The following is an 18,269-nucleotide window of genomic DNA, read 5'->3' as shown; positions in this document are numbered from 1 at the left end:
AAGGCAGCAATTCCTCAAAAGCAGCAGGTCACTCAGCAAAACGTCGACAGCTTGTCCCCTACCTTCCCCAAGACGAAGCCATTAGTGTCTTGTCGAACCCCTTTGTCCCTGCCAGCAAGACAGGTGAGTTTCCTTGAAGTTTCGGTGCTGCTGACGTTGGGAGGCGTCGTCAAGTTAAGAAAGCGGGGGAGGAAACTTCGGCAGAACATGACACAACTCGTTTTCTTGGATTTAACATCACTCAGTGTTCTGTGATTCATAATCAACCTTACTGTTACATGTTATGAAGTTTAATATAACAGTAATTCGCGTGTAAAAACTTTCTTAAATTCACACTGTATAGGTATTTGAAGCAAGCGCTCCATTGTTAAGGCTATATTTTCACCTGTGTCTCTTTGTTTTGTTTTGTTGTTATTATTATTATTATTATTATTATTATTATTATTATTATTATTATTATTGTTGTTGTTGTTGTTGTTGTTTGCTTGTTTATTTGTAAGCAGGATTACGCAAGTAAGTAAGTATCTGCTCACTTTGCACCAAACTTGATAGATGGGGCATCAACGTATGTTTGTGTGTGTGTGTATATATATATATATATATACACACACACACACACACACACACACACACACATCTTTCTTTAACATTGTAAAATAAGGCATTTTCACACATTTTCGTCAATTTCTCAAGAAATGATAAATGCACCTGGATATAACAAGTCAGACAGATTTATGGTGTTGACATCTATGACTGAATCCCTTTACACTCCAGTTACTTTAGTTGTATGTTATTATAAACAATTCTAAGTAAAAGTGCATATAGCACCAGCAGAGTGAGATGTATTTTACATGACCTCCCATACCTACTATGACTTAGCCCACTGTGTTTTATGACAAATAAATCATTTATGTTATCAGACTACTTCATTTTTCATTTTATTTTTCTATTAGTTAGAATGACATGTGTAGGATTGACAGAGATATGCGCTCTACTGAGTGCCATTTTGGTTAAATATTTACTTAACCAAAGAACACTGCTTCAAAATGACCGTTGGCTGCTGTTTTAGTAGTATGATAACAAGTTGAAGCTATTTTTAACAGAAATTTTGAGTTATTTTTCGGTCATGCTGGCGTTAAAGACTTGCTGGTTTTTCAGCTATTTTGTTTACACATTTACAGTGCATGAATTCCTCTAGGCGTCACCTGCCACTACACTTTTAACCTTATTCTGATTAAAACAATCAATTGGGAAATGTAAAAATTTGGGCTTGAGAATTAACTAATTAATAGCCATTCTTGATATTAGATACATATTTAAGTCAAGTTGCATAGGGTTACGGTTGCCCACTGATTACAGGGGACAGCGATACAGTTTATTATTATCCCAATTCTGCAATTGTAGTTCATAATGAATACCAGCAGAGGCCAGCACAGTTCACAGAAAAACCAGCTTGAATTACTCTCAACAAGTGTTTCCCTTGGTTTACACACCATGGTAATGATGCCCACAGGAACAGGCTCATTATGTCCTTAAAAGATAAGATTATATGTAGAGATATTAAAATTTTATTTAGAAATCATTTAATATGCTTATATGTTTAATAGAATTTTGATTTTAAAGGCCTTGCATTCACACCACCTCTGACCTCAGCCTCAGTTTGAAAATAGGCAGAGCTATAGTGGAAGATGTGTCCCTGTCCTGTGTATAAGAGTTATTAATAATGACAGCCACACTAACAGCAATAATCAAGTCACACAGACACAGAAAATAACTGGAATCACCCATGTGGGTGTTCCTCAGGTGTGCAAGGGTTATCTGCATTTGGACAGTGCCATCCATTATCATCACACAAAACATCTAATTGTAAAATCTTTCAGCTTTTGTGCCCTCATCCTGAATGAAGACTTCCCAGCACACACAACATTGTCCTTAGCAAGCAATTGTCATCAAGGTTTGAGATGATTAAAAAAACACATGTAACATGAAATTTTCTTTACAGAAGAAGGAAGTTGTTTATTTTCTTAATATTTCTATGCATAATCTCTGAGGACCTGAGCCACTCCACAGTAGCACTGTGATTTATATACTTTAGAGTATACAAAATAGGAGACAAGCAGAGATGTTGACTCAACATACATCAAGAGAAAATAAAGCAAAGTTTAATAATAATTTGAACTTAAAGTGATAGAGGTCTAGTACGATGCCAGGATATTTATCTGCTAATATATATATGAAATCTAATATTAGTTTTTTGTCTTTTGCCAACCCAGCATTTGGGTATTTTGAAAGATCTGTGTATGCGACAGAAACGTGGAAGTGCATTGTTAACAATGTCTCTGACTTGTGTCACATCTCAGTAAAGACAACAAAGAGTCTGTTTGTCACAAAAATAGGAGTCTGGTCATGCAGACTTATTACAACATGAAGGTAATTTCCTCTGATCATGGATGCAGTATAAACAGTGATGCTTATTCCCATGTGCAGAGCAACAGCTGCTTCTCGGAACTCTCCAGTGTGTATAGACCTGTTCTGTATACAGCCTGGAGAGGGCGGCAGAGGGTATTAAAACAGAGGGGGTACCAACAAATGAACAGATGAACTCTTTCTGAGGAGTTCTCTTAATCAAAGCACTGAATAACTTACACGTATATATATTTTTTTCTTAAAGTAAACATTCACAGTTCACACCCTGTCATTTCATTCCTGGTGTGCCTCCTGAGGCATCTCCTCCTGCCCCTCTTCTGTCTTAACATTGCCTTCCATCATCTCAGCAGGGCAAGGTTCTGAAGGTTGCTGCTTCTCCTCCGAAGCCCCCGAACCCCGGGCTTGTTCTGCTTCCAGCTCCACCTCTGGATCTCCGTTACTGTCTGGGTCACTCTTTGCTACCTTGTCCTCTGTCAGTCCACAGTCCCTGTCCTTGTCTTCAGCTTCTTCCAGACTGCTCAGTTGCCCACATTCAGCTTCCTCTGCTGGGCTGTCGGAAATCTGCTCCTTGTCCCCATTTTCTTTCGGGCTGTATTGTTCACTGGGGGACAGACCGTTCCCGAACGCTCCTGCCTCCTCTCCAGCTGACCTCCTGTGCTGTCTCGTGGGCGGGCGCCTCTTGAATGATAGTCGTGCACGAGTCTGTGTGGAAAAAATAAGGAAGAGACAGAACAGGTAATTTAGGTTAAGTTTTTACGCGAAAAAAAATATCTGATCTATAAGACAGTGCAAATGTCACATATTTCAAAAAGGGGAAGAATTATTATTTCATGTCAATTAATTTGTATGATTAAAAGGTTTCTACTAACTGCCCAAGTCTAATCAGCATATGTGTGCACAGAAAGGTACCTAGGGACTCTTAACTAGGCTAAGGGGATTACGTCCTCAATCCCCCTTGCAGCAGCACTAATGCACTACAGTGGCATCTTGCTCCAGCTTAGCCAAGGCCTGCTTAAACAGAAGATGCTGAACACCCACTAAGAAATACGTCAGCGGGTATGAGGACCCATGTGTCCGGCTGTGATGTCACAGCTCACTCGGCGAATAGCGTGAGTAAACACTTCACAGGATCTCAATGTGACAGCAGCTCATGTTTGTCCCTTGGTGACTCAGAGCCAGTGTGCAAAAAATATTAGAATGGAAGAGTCAAGAGTACATTTTGAGTACATCATGCTGAACAACCTGATACTTACAGTAATACAAGAAAAACCCTGTGCAGCTGCATTATAATGACATGCTGTAACAAATAGCCCAGATCTATTTATTCTTAATATTGTCAGGCTCATGTGCAGCTCTGCACGTGTCCATATATTTACCTTGTTGATGCTCGGTAGCGGGGCGCCTTCGGGAGGGCTGTCGAAGCCAACGGGATCCTCCTCCTCACTGGACAGGCGCGAGGACCTCAGGGTGGGGCTCAGAGGGCTCTGTGGGCTCTGTGGGCTGCAGGTCGTGGTGGGGGACAATGGTGCCGACTGCAGCTTCCCCTCAGGGCTCTTGGGCGTAGGCAGCAGAGCAGTGGGCGACAGAGCAAGGTTTGCCTGCAGGGCGAAAGGAAGATCCTGAAGCCTGGGACACTATAATCTCTTTTGTACATTGTGTTCTCATAAAACTTAATTATAAGACAACAACCTTCATCACTGGACATACATTTGTTTAAAATGAACTTTTCAAAACTAATAAACAACAAACCTAAGATGACAGTAAGTAGTGTCTTCTAAACCAGAGAAAACCAGATTAAACAATGTCATTTCTTTAAACACAGGTTCATCATTTTCAAAGATGAGAAGAAAATTAAACGTTTACAGTAAACAGTATTTCTAGTGACAAGGTGGGCCTTCCTCCTTAAATCATAAAGCTCTGCCTGAAAATTATAAAGAATATTGTTACAAGTATTATACAGGTATATGTGTAGGACATTGTTCTCCCAGTGCCACCTAACTGTGTTGAAAAGTCACTACCAGGGGTATGTCCTCAAACTCCCCTTTTAAGTGTTGCAAACAACGCCTGTCATATTCAGACTGAGAACTTAACAACATTAAATCCAGAGTTTGCTCCCAGCCGCTGCTCATGTTTAAAGGAGAGTGTCCTACCTGCACTGGAGAGAAGAGGAACAGGGAGAAGCGGCAGCCCTTTTGTCCCATGGCTGCCCACCGTGTGAACTGCTAACTAAAGGAATAATGGTGGCGAGTTAAGAGCCTCACCAGAAGCTGGGTGGGCCATGATCCCATTAGCTCATTAATCTGAGCCAATTGTGGCATCAGGGACAAGCCCTTCCCCTTCTCCTCAGCATGCGAGCAGCTCACGCACCAGTGTAAACTGAACAGTGGAGGGCAGTAATGCTTTAACTATCTCTGTCTCCTGATTAGGAAAAACTCCTGACTACGTGCTACATCCTGAAATAACACATCACTTGCTGAGGCAAGGAGTCGTTTTGTTTCCTATTTCCTCACAAAATATTAAATGTTGCACCAACCTGTAGTTTCTCAATGATGGGGGAGTTCTTCATCTTGATTTTAAAAGGTTTTGGAGAGACAACAGTTTTCTGCAAGAGAACACAGTCAGACCAGAGTTAATGAAAATGCAAATTCACTGAATCCCTTTTGAAACATGGAAAACTAACTGACTGACATGAATTAGTGTTACTTCCATTTTGTTTATAATGTACACTGTCATTAAACAGCACCCTGGAAGATACTGGAACATCCAGTGAGTGTTAAAACTAATAAGATATATTAAATTGTATTAGTATTAATAACATAAATTACAAAGTAACATTTGTATTGTACAGGCTTGTGATTTTGTGCATTTTGTTGTGCTGTGTGCTTTCAATTGGCCTTGATGCAAAGATAGATCTGTGTGGTTTGTATGATTTTTACTGAAAGAAAAACAGCAGCTCTTTCCCAGTGTTTGAGGCAGAAGAAACTGATAAAATTGCAGATTTGGCAACAGTAACCCTTTCTACTGTGTGATGAAAATAAACAGTAATAAACAGTAAAGAAATCCAAGTCTGTTTTCTGGGGATTTCCTTTGTGCTGTATACCAAGAAGCCAGACCTGTAGCACATGGGTCAGTAAAGGAAACAGAATTACTCACATCTGATTCTTCATTATCGTCTTTCTGATGTTGCAACTTCAGGGAACATGGAGGTCTTCTTCGAAATGACAGCTACAAACAAAAAGGTGTAGGGGGTGTAAATGAAATCTGTTAGCACACGCAGCTCTATGTATTCACCAACTGCAACTGTACAGAATGTGGAGTGTTGTTCTACACAGCTAAATATGCTGTTTTGTATATTTCTGCATGGAGACTGTTAACTTATAAGATAGAAATAAAGTATGCTACCTCGTCATTTGAAGCGGGCATTGGTAGAATATGACCTTTGAACCTTCCAGCCAGCTCAGCCACAGATGGCTTGGATGGAGAATCCTTCTGGAAAAGAAAAACATTCAATAAGCCAACTAAAAAAGTGTAGACACCTTGTATGACTTTGCCTTTTTTTTCTCCTTCATCATACAAACTGCTCAAGAGCATTGGTTAATAGTGGCACTCTTGGGAACTACAGCTTGAGCACTATTAGGACCTATAGATTAATGCATGGAATGAGCTCAAATATTTCAGTTACATTCAGTTAAAATGCTAGTCATCAAAGATTAGTAGTCAGTCCACAATTATCACACTAAACAATTTAAAATATACATTAAGTGTATAGTATATACAGCATAATATGTATAGCATAATCTTTGAGCACCTTGCTTTCATTCTTGCACACTGGACATGCACTGAGACATCACCACCTTAAACTTTGCATAGATGGTGAGAGATGAGATATTAAACAACAGCCTCAGAAACCTATAAGCAAACCGAGATGACCGAGATGAATCTGTGTGCAAGTGCAAATATTTTGAAATGTGGCACATTACATACACATGCTTTCACCCATCTTAGATGAGGCACTAAAAGTAAATGGCGTCATATAGGGGAGTAATTTTCTGAATAAAGACGGCCACAGAAACAATTCCTTTCTATTAAGTGTCGCATGTGCAGAAAGCAGCTGAACAAAAAGATGTTCTAAGATAAAGAGCATGTTTCACTTCCCTTTTCTCAACAGCAAAATGCAGACGGGTTGAGAAACATAGCAGGGAGGGTGAATATGCAAACCAAAAAAAAAAAAAATCAACCAGTGTGTTCTGTGCTATCCTAAGAGGAACTCATCTCCTCTCCTGCTAAAAAGCACATTTTGTGGGTTTGGACACAGGAAGTGAGCCCCTCTCTCCACAGCTGTTCAACATCACGCCGCAGCCTGTGACAGGAGGGACCTGTCCTTGCAGCCTCACACTGTTATCGCTTCTTGGCCTCTTTACTTTCTGTCTCTCCCACCATTCCCAAGCTGATTGCTAAACTTCCCTCCTCCACGCTGCACTTTGATGACCATTAACTCACTCCACATATCTGTGGCCTAAGTGATAAGTTGGCTGATGGCTGCAGGCTGGAATGCACATGAACGTCGCCTTGTGAACAACACTCCAGTATTACCCCTTTTTTCAGGTTCTAATCATTTTTGTGCCAAGTATTTGGACTGTGAATGGGTAGTGCTGTTTGTTTAGAGTCTGAACTGTGCAGATTCTCATGCATCATGTCGCCATTTGATGATTTGCACTGTAGTCACTGCCTGTGGTGCTCCTCCCTTTCTCTTTTCGGGCTTTCATGCTACGTCTATTTTCCATCCTGCTTTTATTGACCACTAAAAAGCTCATGCCTCTCCTCACAGCTGCCAATTCTGTCACATTTCCTGGGTGTGCATTCTCAGCTCCCTCCCACTCTGCACAGTTTGAGCTGTAGCCCATGGAAACATGGATCTCACAAGCTTCACAGATACACACATTCCACATTTTAATCACACGCTTTATTTTTCTTTTTCCCCTTGTTCTCAACATGACCTCACCACCTTGCACCCTCCACCCAAACGTATTACAGCATCAGCTAGCCCTGCAGTGCCTGTGTTAATGCTTCTCTGCACTGCCTCTGTGTCCTAATCCACATCCCAGCCCTTTTCCTGAGCTCTCTTTTCTCATCCGTGATAAATAGTAATCACCAGGGACCACCCACCCTCCACACCATTATTTTGTAACCTCTGATTGTTTAACTCTTTCCTGTCCTTCGAAAACAAAGGCCTCTTTCAGAGCACAAACTCGAGTCACGACAGCGCAGGCGGAGGAAGTGGGGCTTTGTTTGGTTAAATTGTTGTTCAGTATGTTTTGGGTGACAGAAATCAAGGTTTTCATTTTTTTTTCTATTGTCCAACTTTATTTAAATAACTCACAGGAAGAATGACTACTCAAACATACAATCAGTAATTTCTGTCCAGTGAGTTACTTCTGGTTTAATCATTTAAAAAAGTGATTGCAGAGTAAAAACATTGCATTTCTATGTATATGTTGAAGGCAACCTCTGCATTTTTACAGTGAATGCTGGGAATGGAGGTTGGTCATGTACAGCAAAGATTATATTCTCCATATTTTGATCATTTATCTATGTGACTATATGACTTACATAAAATGTGAGAGTCATATGAAGATTGAAAAGGCCTCATCAGCGTTAACTATTCAACAACTTTCTAGTTTCAGAAGTCATTTCAGATCCATTAATGTCCTTCTATGCGTCTTCTCACCACAAGCCCTTATCTATAATGAGTTTCTCGATGCAGAATGAAAATAACGTCAGACTCAATGCAAATACCTCCCTGACTTGTAATACACTGACCATGCATACAGTATATAAATGTAGCAGATACAGTTTCATTCATGTTTAAAGTAAAAATGTATTACAAGTATCCAAACTTACCACAGTTACCTATGAACTACAGCCAAGTATATTCTGTTGTATCTTTATCTGTTAGCTTTTTATCTGCAATCATTTAAACGAGAACATTTTACAGAAGAATTATCAGCAACCTTATCCACAGTATACATGTAGCCATATGGAGCCATAGAAGGTTGGTTGTCAGTATTGCACATGTTCAACTCAGCTGGGACCCCAAGCTCTCTGAAAGAGTGGGAAACTTTGGTTCACTGCAGGAAAGAGCAGGGCAAGCTCTATTTCTGGGGCTCTAAGCCTGGGAAAAAGCCCCAGAGCTGTGTAGGCTGCCTGGATCACAGCTCTGCTCTGTAACCTCTCAGCCCCTAAGAGAGAATGTCCCTGGATATGCTAGACCACATCTGAAACTTACTGTAATCTAGCATACAGAGCAATTGAGCATGTCTAAACAAGGAAACGAAAAAAACAAAAAAACAAAGACTCTTAAAGCTGAGACACTTACGCATGTGATTGAGGTTTTCCAAAAACAGGCCTGGGTCTATTTCAGAACTCTTTACTCTCTACCGCATACAGTAAGGACTTAATGCACTTCTATCACAAACCTTTTTACTTTTGAAAGTAAGTACATGTTGTGTTGTTTAAGAAGGGCCAATATATGCTTATAGCTAAACTGGCATACAAGGGAAAAGTGGTAGCCTAAAGGATAATGTCATAAATGAAGGAATTTTCCAGTCTGGTGGCATTAAATACACAGATAATACTTCATTTGTAGTGCAGCATATGGACACTTTCTTTTTAGGTTATTTTCCTCAACAGAAACTCGTGGAAGCACCTGGAGGTGCCATGGACAATCTGACAGTATTCAGCTGTTTTGAGCCACTGTTGCTAAAAACTGATGACCTCCAATATGGTTGGCAACATGACCACACCTGAAAACCCTCTACAACACTGTGCTTGTTGGATTTAATTTGAAGCGGAGTGTAGGAGAAAAAAAAAATGTGTGCATCCTCAGCGAGCTGCGTTCGGAAGATTAAAGGTTAATCCCAACAACAACTTAATTTCCAGTCTGCAGATGGAGACACGAGGTTTACTGTATGACTGGCAAATGTGGAAGGGGAACACAGAGACAAACAAATCACACAAAGCCTGCTATTGTCTCTTCCTGTGATTCCTATTTCCAGAGGCAGAGGAGAAGAAGCACATGATATTAGTCTCAGCAAATCCTGACATATCTGCTTGATATAACAGCGGCGGTCAGAGAGCAACGGGCCATGTAATCTACTACGGAGCTGATAAAGATGATGTCTGGATCAGGATATTTAACCCTTCTCTGGGAATGACTCCCTGCTTTACTCTCAATCCTCATAAGCTCTCACTGGTGAGCCCCACACACTGTAAATCTGTGAAAGTGAAGATAAATAAAGTGCACCAGAGCACAGCTGTTCAGGCAAGATCTTGTTCAATAAGCTCACAGAGCATAATGGCTTCAGTTTGAGTCTGCAGACTTTGTTTTCACAAGTCAGCGTGTTCTGCCAGGGGGAAAACCACCACGGTGAGCAGCTCCCTTCTGCCTACACTTGTTAAGTGGTAAGAGAGCAGACAGGCACCTTCCCGCTCGCTGCCTTTCCAGGAAAACATGATGTGTTTTTGGACCAGATCTCATCTGAATATCTCACTTTTCCACTACCCTCACTGGCACTGTGTTTGCGTGTTTTCGAGTGCTGTGTGTGTGTGTGTGTGTGCGCGCGCTAGTGAAGTGGACTAGAGAGGGCCTCAATCATGTGGAATGAGGTAAATAGACACACTCATCTACAAGCCATTGCTGCCGGTGCCTCATGGGAAATGGGAGGTGCTGCAGACATAAGACTTGTACTGCAGGGTGGAGATGCAAATATAAAATAAAATAAGCCTTTAGAGAAAAGGAAAATAGATCCAAATGACCTGAGAACATAAAACTGCTGATTAAGTCCACAATGAATACGCCAACAAACGAGTCACAACCCCAAGACGCTTTTACGATGTGCTGCTTGAACAGACAAAATGTGAAGATATGAGAAAAGATTACAGAGCCAGACGTGTTCAGGGAATGCACCACAATATTTCAATGTGATAACTACAGCAGTCTGTTTAAGATAATCTGTGTTGTTGTGCAATGCGAAGGCAGGGAGAGTGAATGATGAGTAAGAAAATAAAATGTGAACAGCTCATAGCAGAGAGTTACTCCCTCTAAATGTTTGGACCTAAGCAAAAAAAAACAAAAAAAAACAAAAAAACAACACTTTCATACAAGCATCTGTTGGGAATTCTACATGGTGCTCTGGTATTCTCATCCACTCTGATCCAGAAATCACAAAGACAAAAACCATCTGGACAGTGGGTCAGATGGTTGACGTGGAGGCTGAGCAGCACAGACACTGGGGATGACATCATTCAGTGAGGCCTTTGCACCTTCCCTTTTACAATGTTGTGTAGTTCCAACTGAGCTCCCACTGAGTGCCACAGGGTTTGGCATCCATTCATCCATGGGAGACTTGGACACTTAAGGATTCAAATATTCTGCTGCATTACGGGAATGTGCAAATTACCAACAGTATATAAAGTAAGTAAATGTAGTAAAAATAATTACAGCATCATACAGGAGGGTGTTTATCTTATTAAGCCTACCAGTATTGAATAAAATGTATTGGACAAACACATGTCAGTATAACACAACACAACAGACTGGGGACTTGTCCGGGGTGTACCCCACCTTTCGCCCAGTGTTAGCTGGGATTGGCTCCAGCCCTTTGCAACCCTCAAAGAACAAGCAGTGTAGATAATGGATGTATGGATGGATGGATGGGTGTATCAATCAATAAAACACAATTCAACAGGACCACAAACTGCAGCCTCCAAAATGACCTAAACAATTTCAACAAAATTATAATCTTCCTGAAAGAAGGAAGTTTTAGCTACCTAATATACTGGCAACTGAGTGGTTAATAAAATGAAATCGAGATTGAACTTTTTAAAATGAAGGGTAGTAGGTCATATAGTATAGTATATATAGTCAGATTCCTAGCCACTCTACTTATATTGTGAATTCATCCCTATTCTATTCTGCTCTCTACTCTGAGTTGTCTTAGCCAGCTGTCATTGTTAATTTGATTTTTTTTTTCTATGCTACCAAAAGATTGTGTTTAAAACATGTTCAAACTTGCAGTATGCACCTGCCTTCTGAGCTGTAAAATCTTAAAAGTCTCAATATTTTTCCCATTTTTTTCCCCATGCATCACCAGTTAAATACTACACATATTAAATGACAAAGCGCATATGAAGAAATGTTCATAATCTAGGTTAAGCTGTAACAAATCATGACACAACCTTGAGTAAAATGTAATTTATCTGCCTTGGAAAAGATGGCACTTGCAAAGTACAGCTTGCAGCATTTATTGTGTTTGTACTCCTTTCAGCCAAAAAAGGAAATAAAGAACATGGCCAGATGCCAAATTTAGAAGAGAGTAGTTGAGGAGGTGCAGGCAGTATGGGTTAACTGTTCTGCAGGGAAGTTATAAAGTTTTGGGTTTTTTGTAGTTTCCACTCCCTCTGCCTGGTCCATCTCCATGTATCTCACATTTGGGTGCTTCATGCTCACAAAAATTCAACATGTTTGACATTCTGCAGATGTCTGAGACAGCACACAGCCTGACACAGCCTGCCTCTTTCAACTGCTCAACCAGCTTTGATGGCAATAACATGTACTGCCTCAAGCCCATTCTGTCATGACGGTTCAGACTTTCTGTTGTCTATAATAAATAAACTGGGGTGTGTTTGGCTCCAGAATATGTACCCATTCATGTTGAGAACTTCCTTGATAGCCAACAGTGTGTGTGTGTGTGTTTTGATCATGGTGTCCTCCTTGCTATCTCCTCTGTAGCTCCCACCCCGCCTATCTCTCTGCTCCACACACTATTTTGGACTGAAACTCAGAGGGGCAGGATCTGCCACAGCCCCTCGCCCCCCCCAAAAAAACACTGAATGTATAGTATGTTTACATGTAATGGCAGGAAATATCATACAATAGTTAAGAAAAGAACAACAACGACTCTGCAATAAAAAGCAGCTGAAGCAGTTAAGGAATTATGGGGCTTTATGAACCATTTGATTGGTCGTAAGGGTGCAAATGTCCCCCAGCGAGCCAAGCCTCCACAAAACTACCTGGAGTAGTTTAAGACAGCATGGAGATGTAAATACAGGCAATAAACCAGAGTATAAAACTTCCCCAGATTGCAACACAACCAATATGATATTTTAACATTTTAGATATAGGCTGCTACTGCAAACAACTTAAATGCTTCAGTCAGCAGGTCTATGCACACTGCAATCTCCAAAGACAGCGAGCTGCTTATTCTTCTGTTTGTAAGAACCTGTTGAAAATGTTCCAGCTGATACTGGATGTCATTATCTTCAGGGTATACAGTGCTGCAGAACTAGTCTGAGTTTTCATTCTGACCTACAAACAGTTTTCTTTACATTCAATGTTTGGCAACCAAAACACACTGCATGTGTTCGTCATGCCTGACAAACATGTTGAGTGTGTTTCCTGCCTTATAAAACATCTGCAAAGACTTGAATATTTCGAAACCTGGATTGTTGCAATCATACAACATTTTACATCCGCGAATAGTTGATATGTGTTAATGCCTTCTGCAAGTTGATATAACCATGGTCCTTTCTATGTTTACATGAGCCACTAACTGCACTGAACTGGCTGATAGAAGCATTTATTAACAGTGTCACATGTGGTCAAAAACTGCACAAGGAGTTTAAGTTATTTCTATGATTAGTGCAGACTAACTTAACATGGCACAAGCAGTTCATTTAGCCCCAAAACTAGTTGCTGTTTTCATATTCTTATCACCAGGGAAACTAAATATGTTGTGAAACACTGAAGACGAAATGCCATATGAAGATTGTGCAGAAAACAACTGTACACTTCCTGCTCTTTGCTTCTGTTTTCCAAATGATTTTGCAAATACAACATTTTTGGCAGTGCGCTTGTTTGAGAAGACAACAAAGTTCAAATATGTGGACAGAAGTTAGAAACCATGCTACAGAGACAATATCAGAGAAAGCTGATGTGGTTTGCAGGATGTTACAAAAACCACAATAGGAACAGCATAAGTGGAATCAGAGTTTTTAAAGTCATATGAGATTCTGGTGGTTTGTCCAATCATCACTACGTGCTCTACATCCATCTTATTTTATTTAATGAATTGTATAAGCTATTACATCAGGGAACATTTATACATTTTATTCAAGCTTAACTGTATAAAATGATCTTGACACAGATCCAACCATAACAACACTGTGACTTTGAGAACAGGCTAAAGTTTCACAGGCTTTCCTTGATGCTGATGCTTTACATTCCGCTGAGCTTCATGGTCAGTTAGGTGTCTGTTTTATGTTCAGGGCAAAGTGAGCCATTCATCCTGGGCTGAAACACATAAAGGGTAATATACTGCCTCAGCAAACACCTCAGACTGCATCTGTCACTGATAACGGAAAAGGATGCTACAGTACTCTTTTTTCGGGTGGGGGGGTGGGGGGGGTTCCCAGTGGTCGTGACTGTAGTGCAAGTACTTGTAGTCATATGTCGTCAGGGTAGAAATATTGGTTCATAATAATAATTTTAGCATGACCCCTTTTAAATAATATTCTGTTGTAAAGGGAAAAGGGGAAAAACTAACTCATTAGTCTGGCTGGTACAGACTGGTCTCTTTACTTTACTATGGATTACATAATAAATGTGCACACCATATGGTTGACAAGCCAATCCCAAATACTCACTCCTCTAGCTGTGGTGTTGTTTTTCCATCAGAGGAAAAGCACCAGCCTCCACCTCACAACCCAACACCCACATACAGTGCAAATCCTCAGGTGCATGCACACACACATGTACACACATACACAAAAATTTCCAATTTGTCTCATTCCAACAAGGGAAACACAAAATTGAAGAATTTCCATTGGTTAATCTTGTCTTAAAGTTGATGTGGATCACTGTTTGCAAACATGAGCATCTCTTTCCTTAAGCAAGAGACGCACAGCACCCATTAATACCGTGACGTCATCAAAGCACCAATAGAAGAGGGGGCTTAAATCGATGGTGAGTGAGAGTCTGATTTCACAGACCGGTTTAAGGCTTCTTTAGAGGTGCTGTAGGCAAAATACATGATGCAAAAATACCATCCTATGACACTCAAACCTAGGCTGCAGCAGACAAACATCTGACAAAACTGATCTGTTCATTTCAGGTATCAGACTGTTCACTGTCACGCATTCTCAACAAACAGGAAGTGACGAATCAAAAACTGAGAGCAAATCTCTATTCATCAGCAGCAACATACCCTTGCGCAAGCAGCTGATACATTGTGTTGCTGTAGCAAGACTCAACAAACATTGCTGGGGTGTCATCAAGGTATGCAAACCAAAATGGCCTTTGACGGACCTCAGATGTCTGAAAACAAACACCTTGACCTGACTGTACAAATGCCAAACTAAGTGAATTGCCCAAAGTTTTACTTCAATTTGTAAGACTGGAAAATAAAATCATAGTGGCCACGGAAGTGTCACACTTTACCGAAAACCATCAACAGAAATTCATAATAATGCTGAATAAAACTGAGGTGAGAAATCAACAGTGACATCGCCTTGGCTAGGTAAGATCAGATCAGAAGAAGTGGTCAGTGAGGATTCAGTCTAAATTTTAATTGCAGCATTGCTCAGTGTCATCACCCTTTACATCACTTGATAGACTAACAGTCTGTAGAGAAACCTGAGCTTGTGAGATTTGGGTTTGCGAGGCTCTCACCCAGAAAAAGCTGGACTCACCACTAACAGCTGAACCTGTTTTCACCCTCTCAGCGCTCAGCCTCTATGTGCAGGTTCAGGGTTTTCTCTCAAAACAGTTTTTATCTCACAGAGACTGTAACTATTCTGTATCATAAAAAAACTTGTTTATCTAAGAAAGCCCCCTTCTCTCTTTTTAACATTCTTTCATCTTTTTCAGATTTTGGGGGCAGTCCAAATTCTTTTGTCTCATTTTTTGGCAGCAGGGAAAGAAGAATAAGGTCTTAAATCCAAGCTGGCCTGGCATATAAAGCATATCTGAGTCCTAAAGCTGAGTTGTGTAAGTATACGAGAGTAGTCCTGCGGTAGATTACTAATGTGCTCCCTCACGTGCTGTGGGGAAAAAAAATGGGCGTTTCTCTTCCTATTCGCCACATGACATTAAATACTTGAGAATGATGTTAAAAGTCTGAGGGAACAGCTTGTTTTGCAGGGAGGAGGCCACAAACCTGCGAGCAAATCCTGCAGGAAAAACACATGTGTGGAAGGGCTAGGACAGGCCTCCTATACCATAAAGAAGCACGCCTTTTCTCTTTTAGCTCTACTGCAAGTGGGTAAAGGACAGTTTTGCCTTTGAGAGGAGAAAGCTGAGGGCACGTTGGGTGGGAAATTTCTAGCAATCGAAATATTCAGGCTTAAAAGCAAGATGGCAACATAGAGCAAAGACAAAACCTACTTATGATATTTGCTCAGACACAACACTCGCTCATTACAGATGTTCTGTCAGCACCATTTCCTCTCTCTCTCACAGTGTGGTTACTTGTTATGAAGCTGTTACCACAAACCTACCTTTAAACCATACCAGCTTTAAGCTCAAACATACTGAGCTAAAGAGGAGGCACAGGCAAAATCCTGTTGTTTTTAGTGTATCTGTGTGCTGTTGCCTGTGTGTGTGTGTGTGTGTGTGTTAGTGTGTGTCTAACAGAACAACTGCACCCTCAGGAGAGAGAAGTACAGTCAATCCTTTAATAGAGTTTAAAATTACATTATACAAATATCACGTGCAGCTAGTGTGTTGTAATATATAATAAGATATTATCATGTAGTACTATTTTTCACGGCAGTGTAACAGCTTTATGTCTTAAAGCCATAAAAGACCATAAGGAACATTTATACTAGTAGAGGTTAACCCAACTACATGTGCATATAATGTTCTGTAAATCTACCTATCTCTATCATCATATCATTTGTTAAACTCATGATTTAGTCCCCCCAGAAATATCACAGTAATAACATAGAGCATTAAAAATAAAATACAAAAAACTCAGTCACTGATGTAATGTATTCATTTAAGCCACGCTATGGCTGCACAAAACCACATTAAATGTAAACAATATTTGCTCATATGGCTTAAAAGTACAGGCTAGGACAGAAAACTACGCTCAGAGTCATATAGTTGTTACCTCCATCCTGGGAAATGTGCCAGAGATCGTCCCCTCCTGCTTCTTCTATTTTTTTTTTTTTCTGTTTTCTCTGCCTCTTGGAGCAAACTAACTGCCTGCTGTTTGTGAGGAGACTGAGGAGCGCAGCGGGGACAGAGAGCAGCTCTGTGTTTATATCTGGAGCCAAATCAGCCTCATGGACGGGAAGGAGGAGTGGACAACTTTTACGCGCACTGGGCTTCCTCAGCACTCATCAAGTCAGTCGAGTTCGAAAAATAAATACTACTTCTGCTAAGGACTTTCAAAATAAAACCCGCACGGAGCAGAGAATATGCAGTAATTGCCACTGAAACCACTTGCTTCAACCCAAGAGGCAAAGCAAGAGGCACTTTAATTATTCTCATTATTCTTTATTCTATTTAGTTTTTTTTTTTTTTTTTTTTTTTTTTTGTCAATGTCATATTGTGTGAAAGCATAGAAAACTATGATTATTATTCTCATATTCTTATCAGTAGTTGGGCAGATATGCAAAATTTGGCTTGAGGAAGATGTCAGTGAGAAAAAAAAAACCATGTAGTCACCCAATTCAAATCATTTACCAAACGTATCCAGTCGATTAATCAAACAAACCACACAGTGCCAGAGAGAGAAGAAGAAATGCTGCAGGTCTGCTTTCTGTGTGCCAAAACTTTCAAGCATGTTTTACTCCAGGCCACAACCAAATCAGTGATGTCACCACCTGTTTTGCCTTCACCAGCTGATGGAAAACATCTGCTGTGACATCAGAGATTGAAATGTGTCCAGGTTCCAATCTGCAGGGTGCAGCGTAGAGGTGGTTTTCTGCTCAGCGTAATTTCTGGATGGCAAACAAACTTCTCAGTTTCACCCTTTTAAACCTTAAATGTACTTTCACCTGGAAAGTACAGATACACTGTTGATATTCATACTTTTATTTTGAAGGCAGCGTTTTGTCACACCTGGCTGTCTCTGTCTTGACTCAGCTGTGTGAGGTGGATATCACCAGCGACAACATTGGGTATAATTATGCTCTGTACAAGGATGGAGGTTGAGTTTAGATATTTAACTGGTCCTCCAGTTTGTTTTTCACTTTTCAAGAAAACAAATATCTATAGCTTGGATAATGAGTTGCATTTGGACCATAGGCTACATGATTTCCTTTAGGTCTGAGTTTAAATGTGCATGTCTGACACACTGCAGTTCAACTCCATGTCATGTGCAGCAGAATTGCAAGACTTTGCTTTCACTGTTGCTTATTTCTGATGCTTCTTGTTCTTGTTTGAATATATGTGCATTTTGCATGTTTCCTCTGGTTCTCCTGTGATACAATCCCAAGACACTCACAGCTGGTGACAGCTGAGCATGTAAACAGTACTATTAGCTGCTTTTTAGACAAGTATCCTAATGTTGAGTTTTCACATATGGATCTAAGATCTGAGAATGACTCTGCTGTCCTGCCTGGAGCCAGGAGGAAGGAGAGACACTCGCTTAAGTGGCAATTTAAGTGGTGTGTGAATGTGGAGAAGACATCTAATGGACAGGCATCTTCAACCAACAACACACCAGCCAACTGCAGGAAAAGGCTTTTTCCTCCCGCTGGTTTATTGACCACACAATATTCCTTATATTATCGTAAGGCCACAGTCATGGTGGAGAAATATAACCATATTGTTGTAT

General features: G+C 40.5%; 1 protein-coding gene across 2 annotated transcripts; it reads right to left on the bottom strand.

Moving 5' to 3' along the window:
• Window positions 1–2,140: 2,140 nt before the first annotated feature.
• zgc:153184 (uncharacterized protein LOC751652 homolog) lies at window positions 2,141–16,798 on the bottom strand. 2 transcript variants are annotated; one of them, XM_018665609.2, is made up of 6 exons: window positions 16,596–16,798; window positions 5,830–5,913; window positions 5,581–5,652; window positions 4,961–5,029; window positions 3,804–4,025; window positions 2,141–3,129 (listed from the first exon to the last, which is right to left on the bottom strand). In XM_018665609.2, exons 1-6 carry the CDS (start codon window positions 16,599–16,601, stop codon window positions 2,701–2,703), a joined length of 882 nt encoding a protein of 293 aa, XP_018521125.1. In that variant the 5' UTR covers window positions 16,602–16,798; the 3' UTR covers window positions 2,141–2,700. The 2 variants fall into 2 exon arrangements, with proteins under 2 accessions (XP_018521125.1, XP_018521124.1); XM_018665608.2 differs by having other exon boundaries at window positions 5,830–5,916; window positions 16,596–16,796.
• Between the last annotated feature and the right edge of the window lie 1,471 nt (window positions 16,799–18,269).

Source organism: Lates calcarifer, linkage group LG21 (assembly GCF_001640805.2).
Source record: "Lates calcarifer isolate ASB-BC8 linkage group LG21, TLL_Latcal_v3, whole genome shotgun sequence".
Lineage (NCBI taxonomy): Eukaryota > Metazoa > Chordata > Actinopteri > Centropomidae > Lates > Lates calcarifer.
Note: the sequence above shows the minus strand (reverse complement) of the source record. Positions and strands in the feature narration are given on the sequence as shown.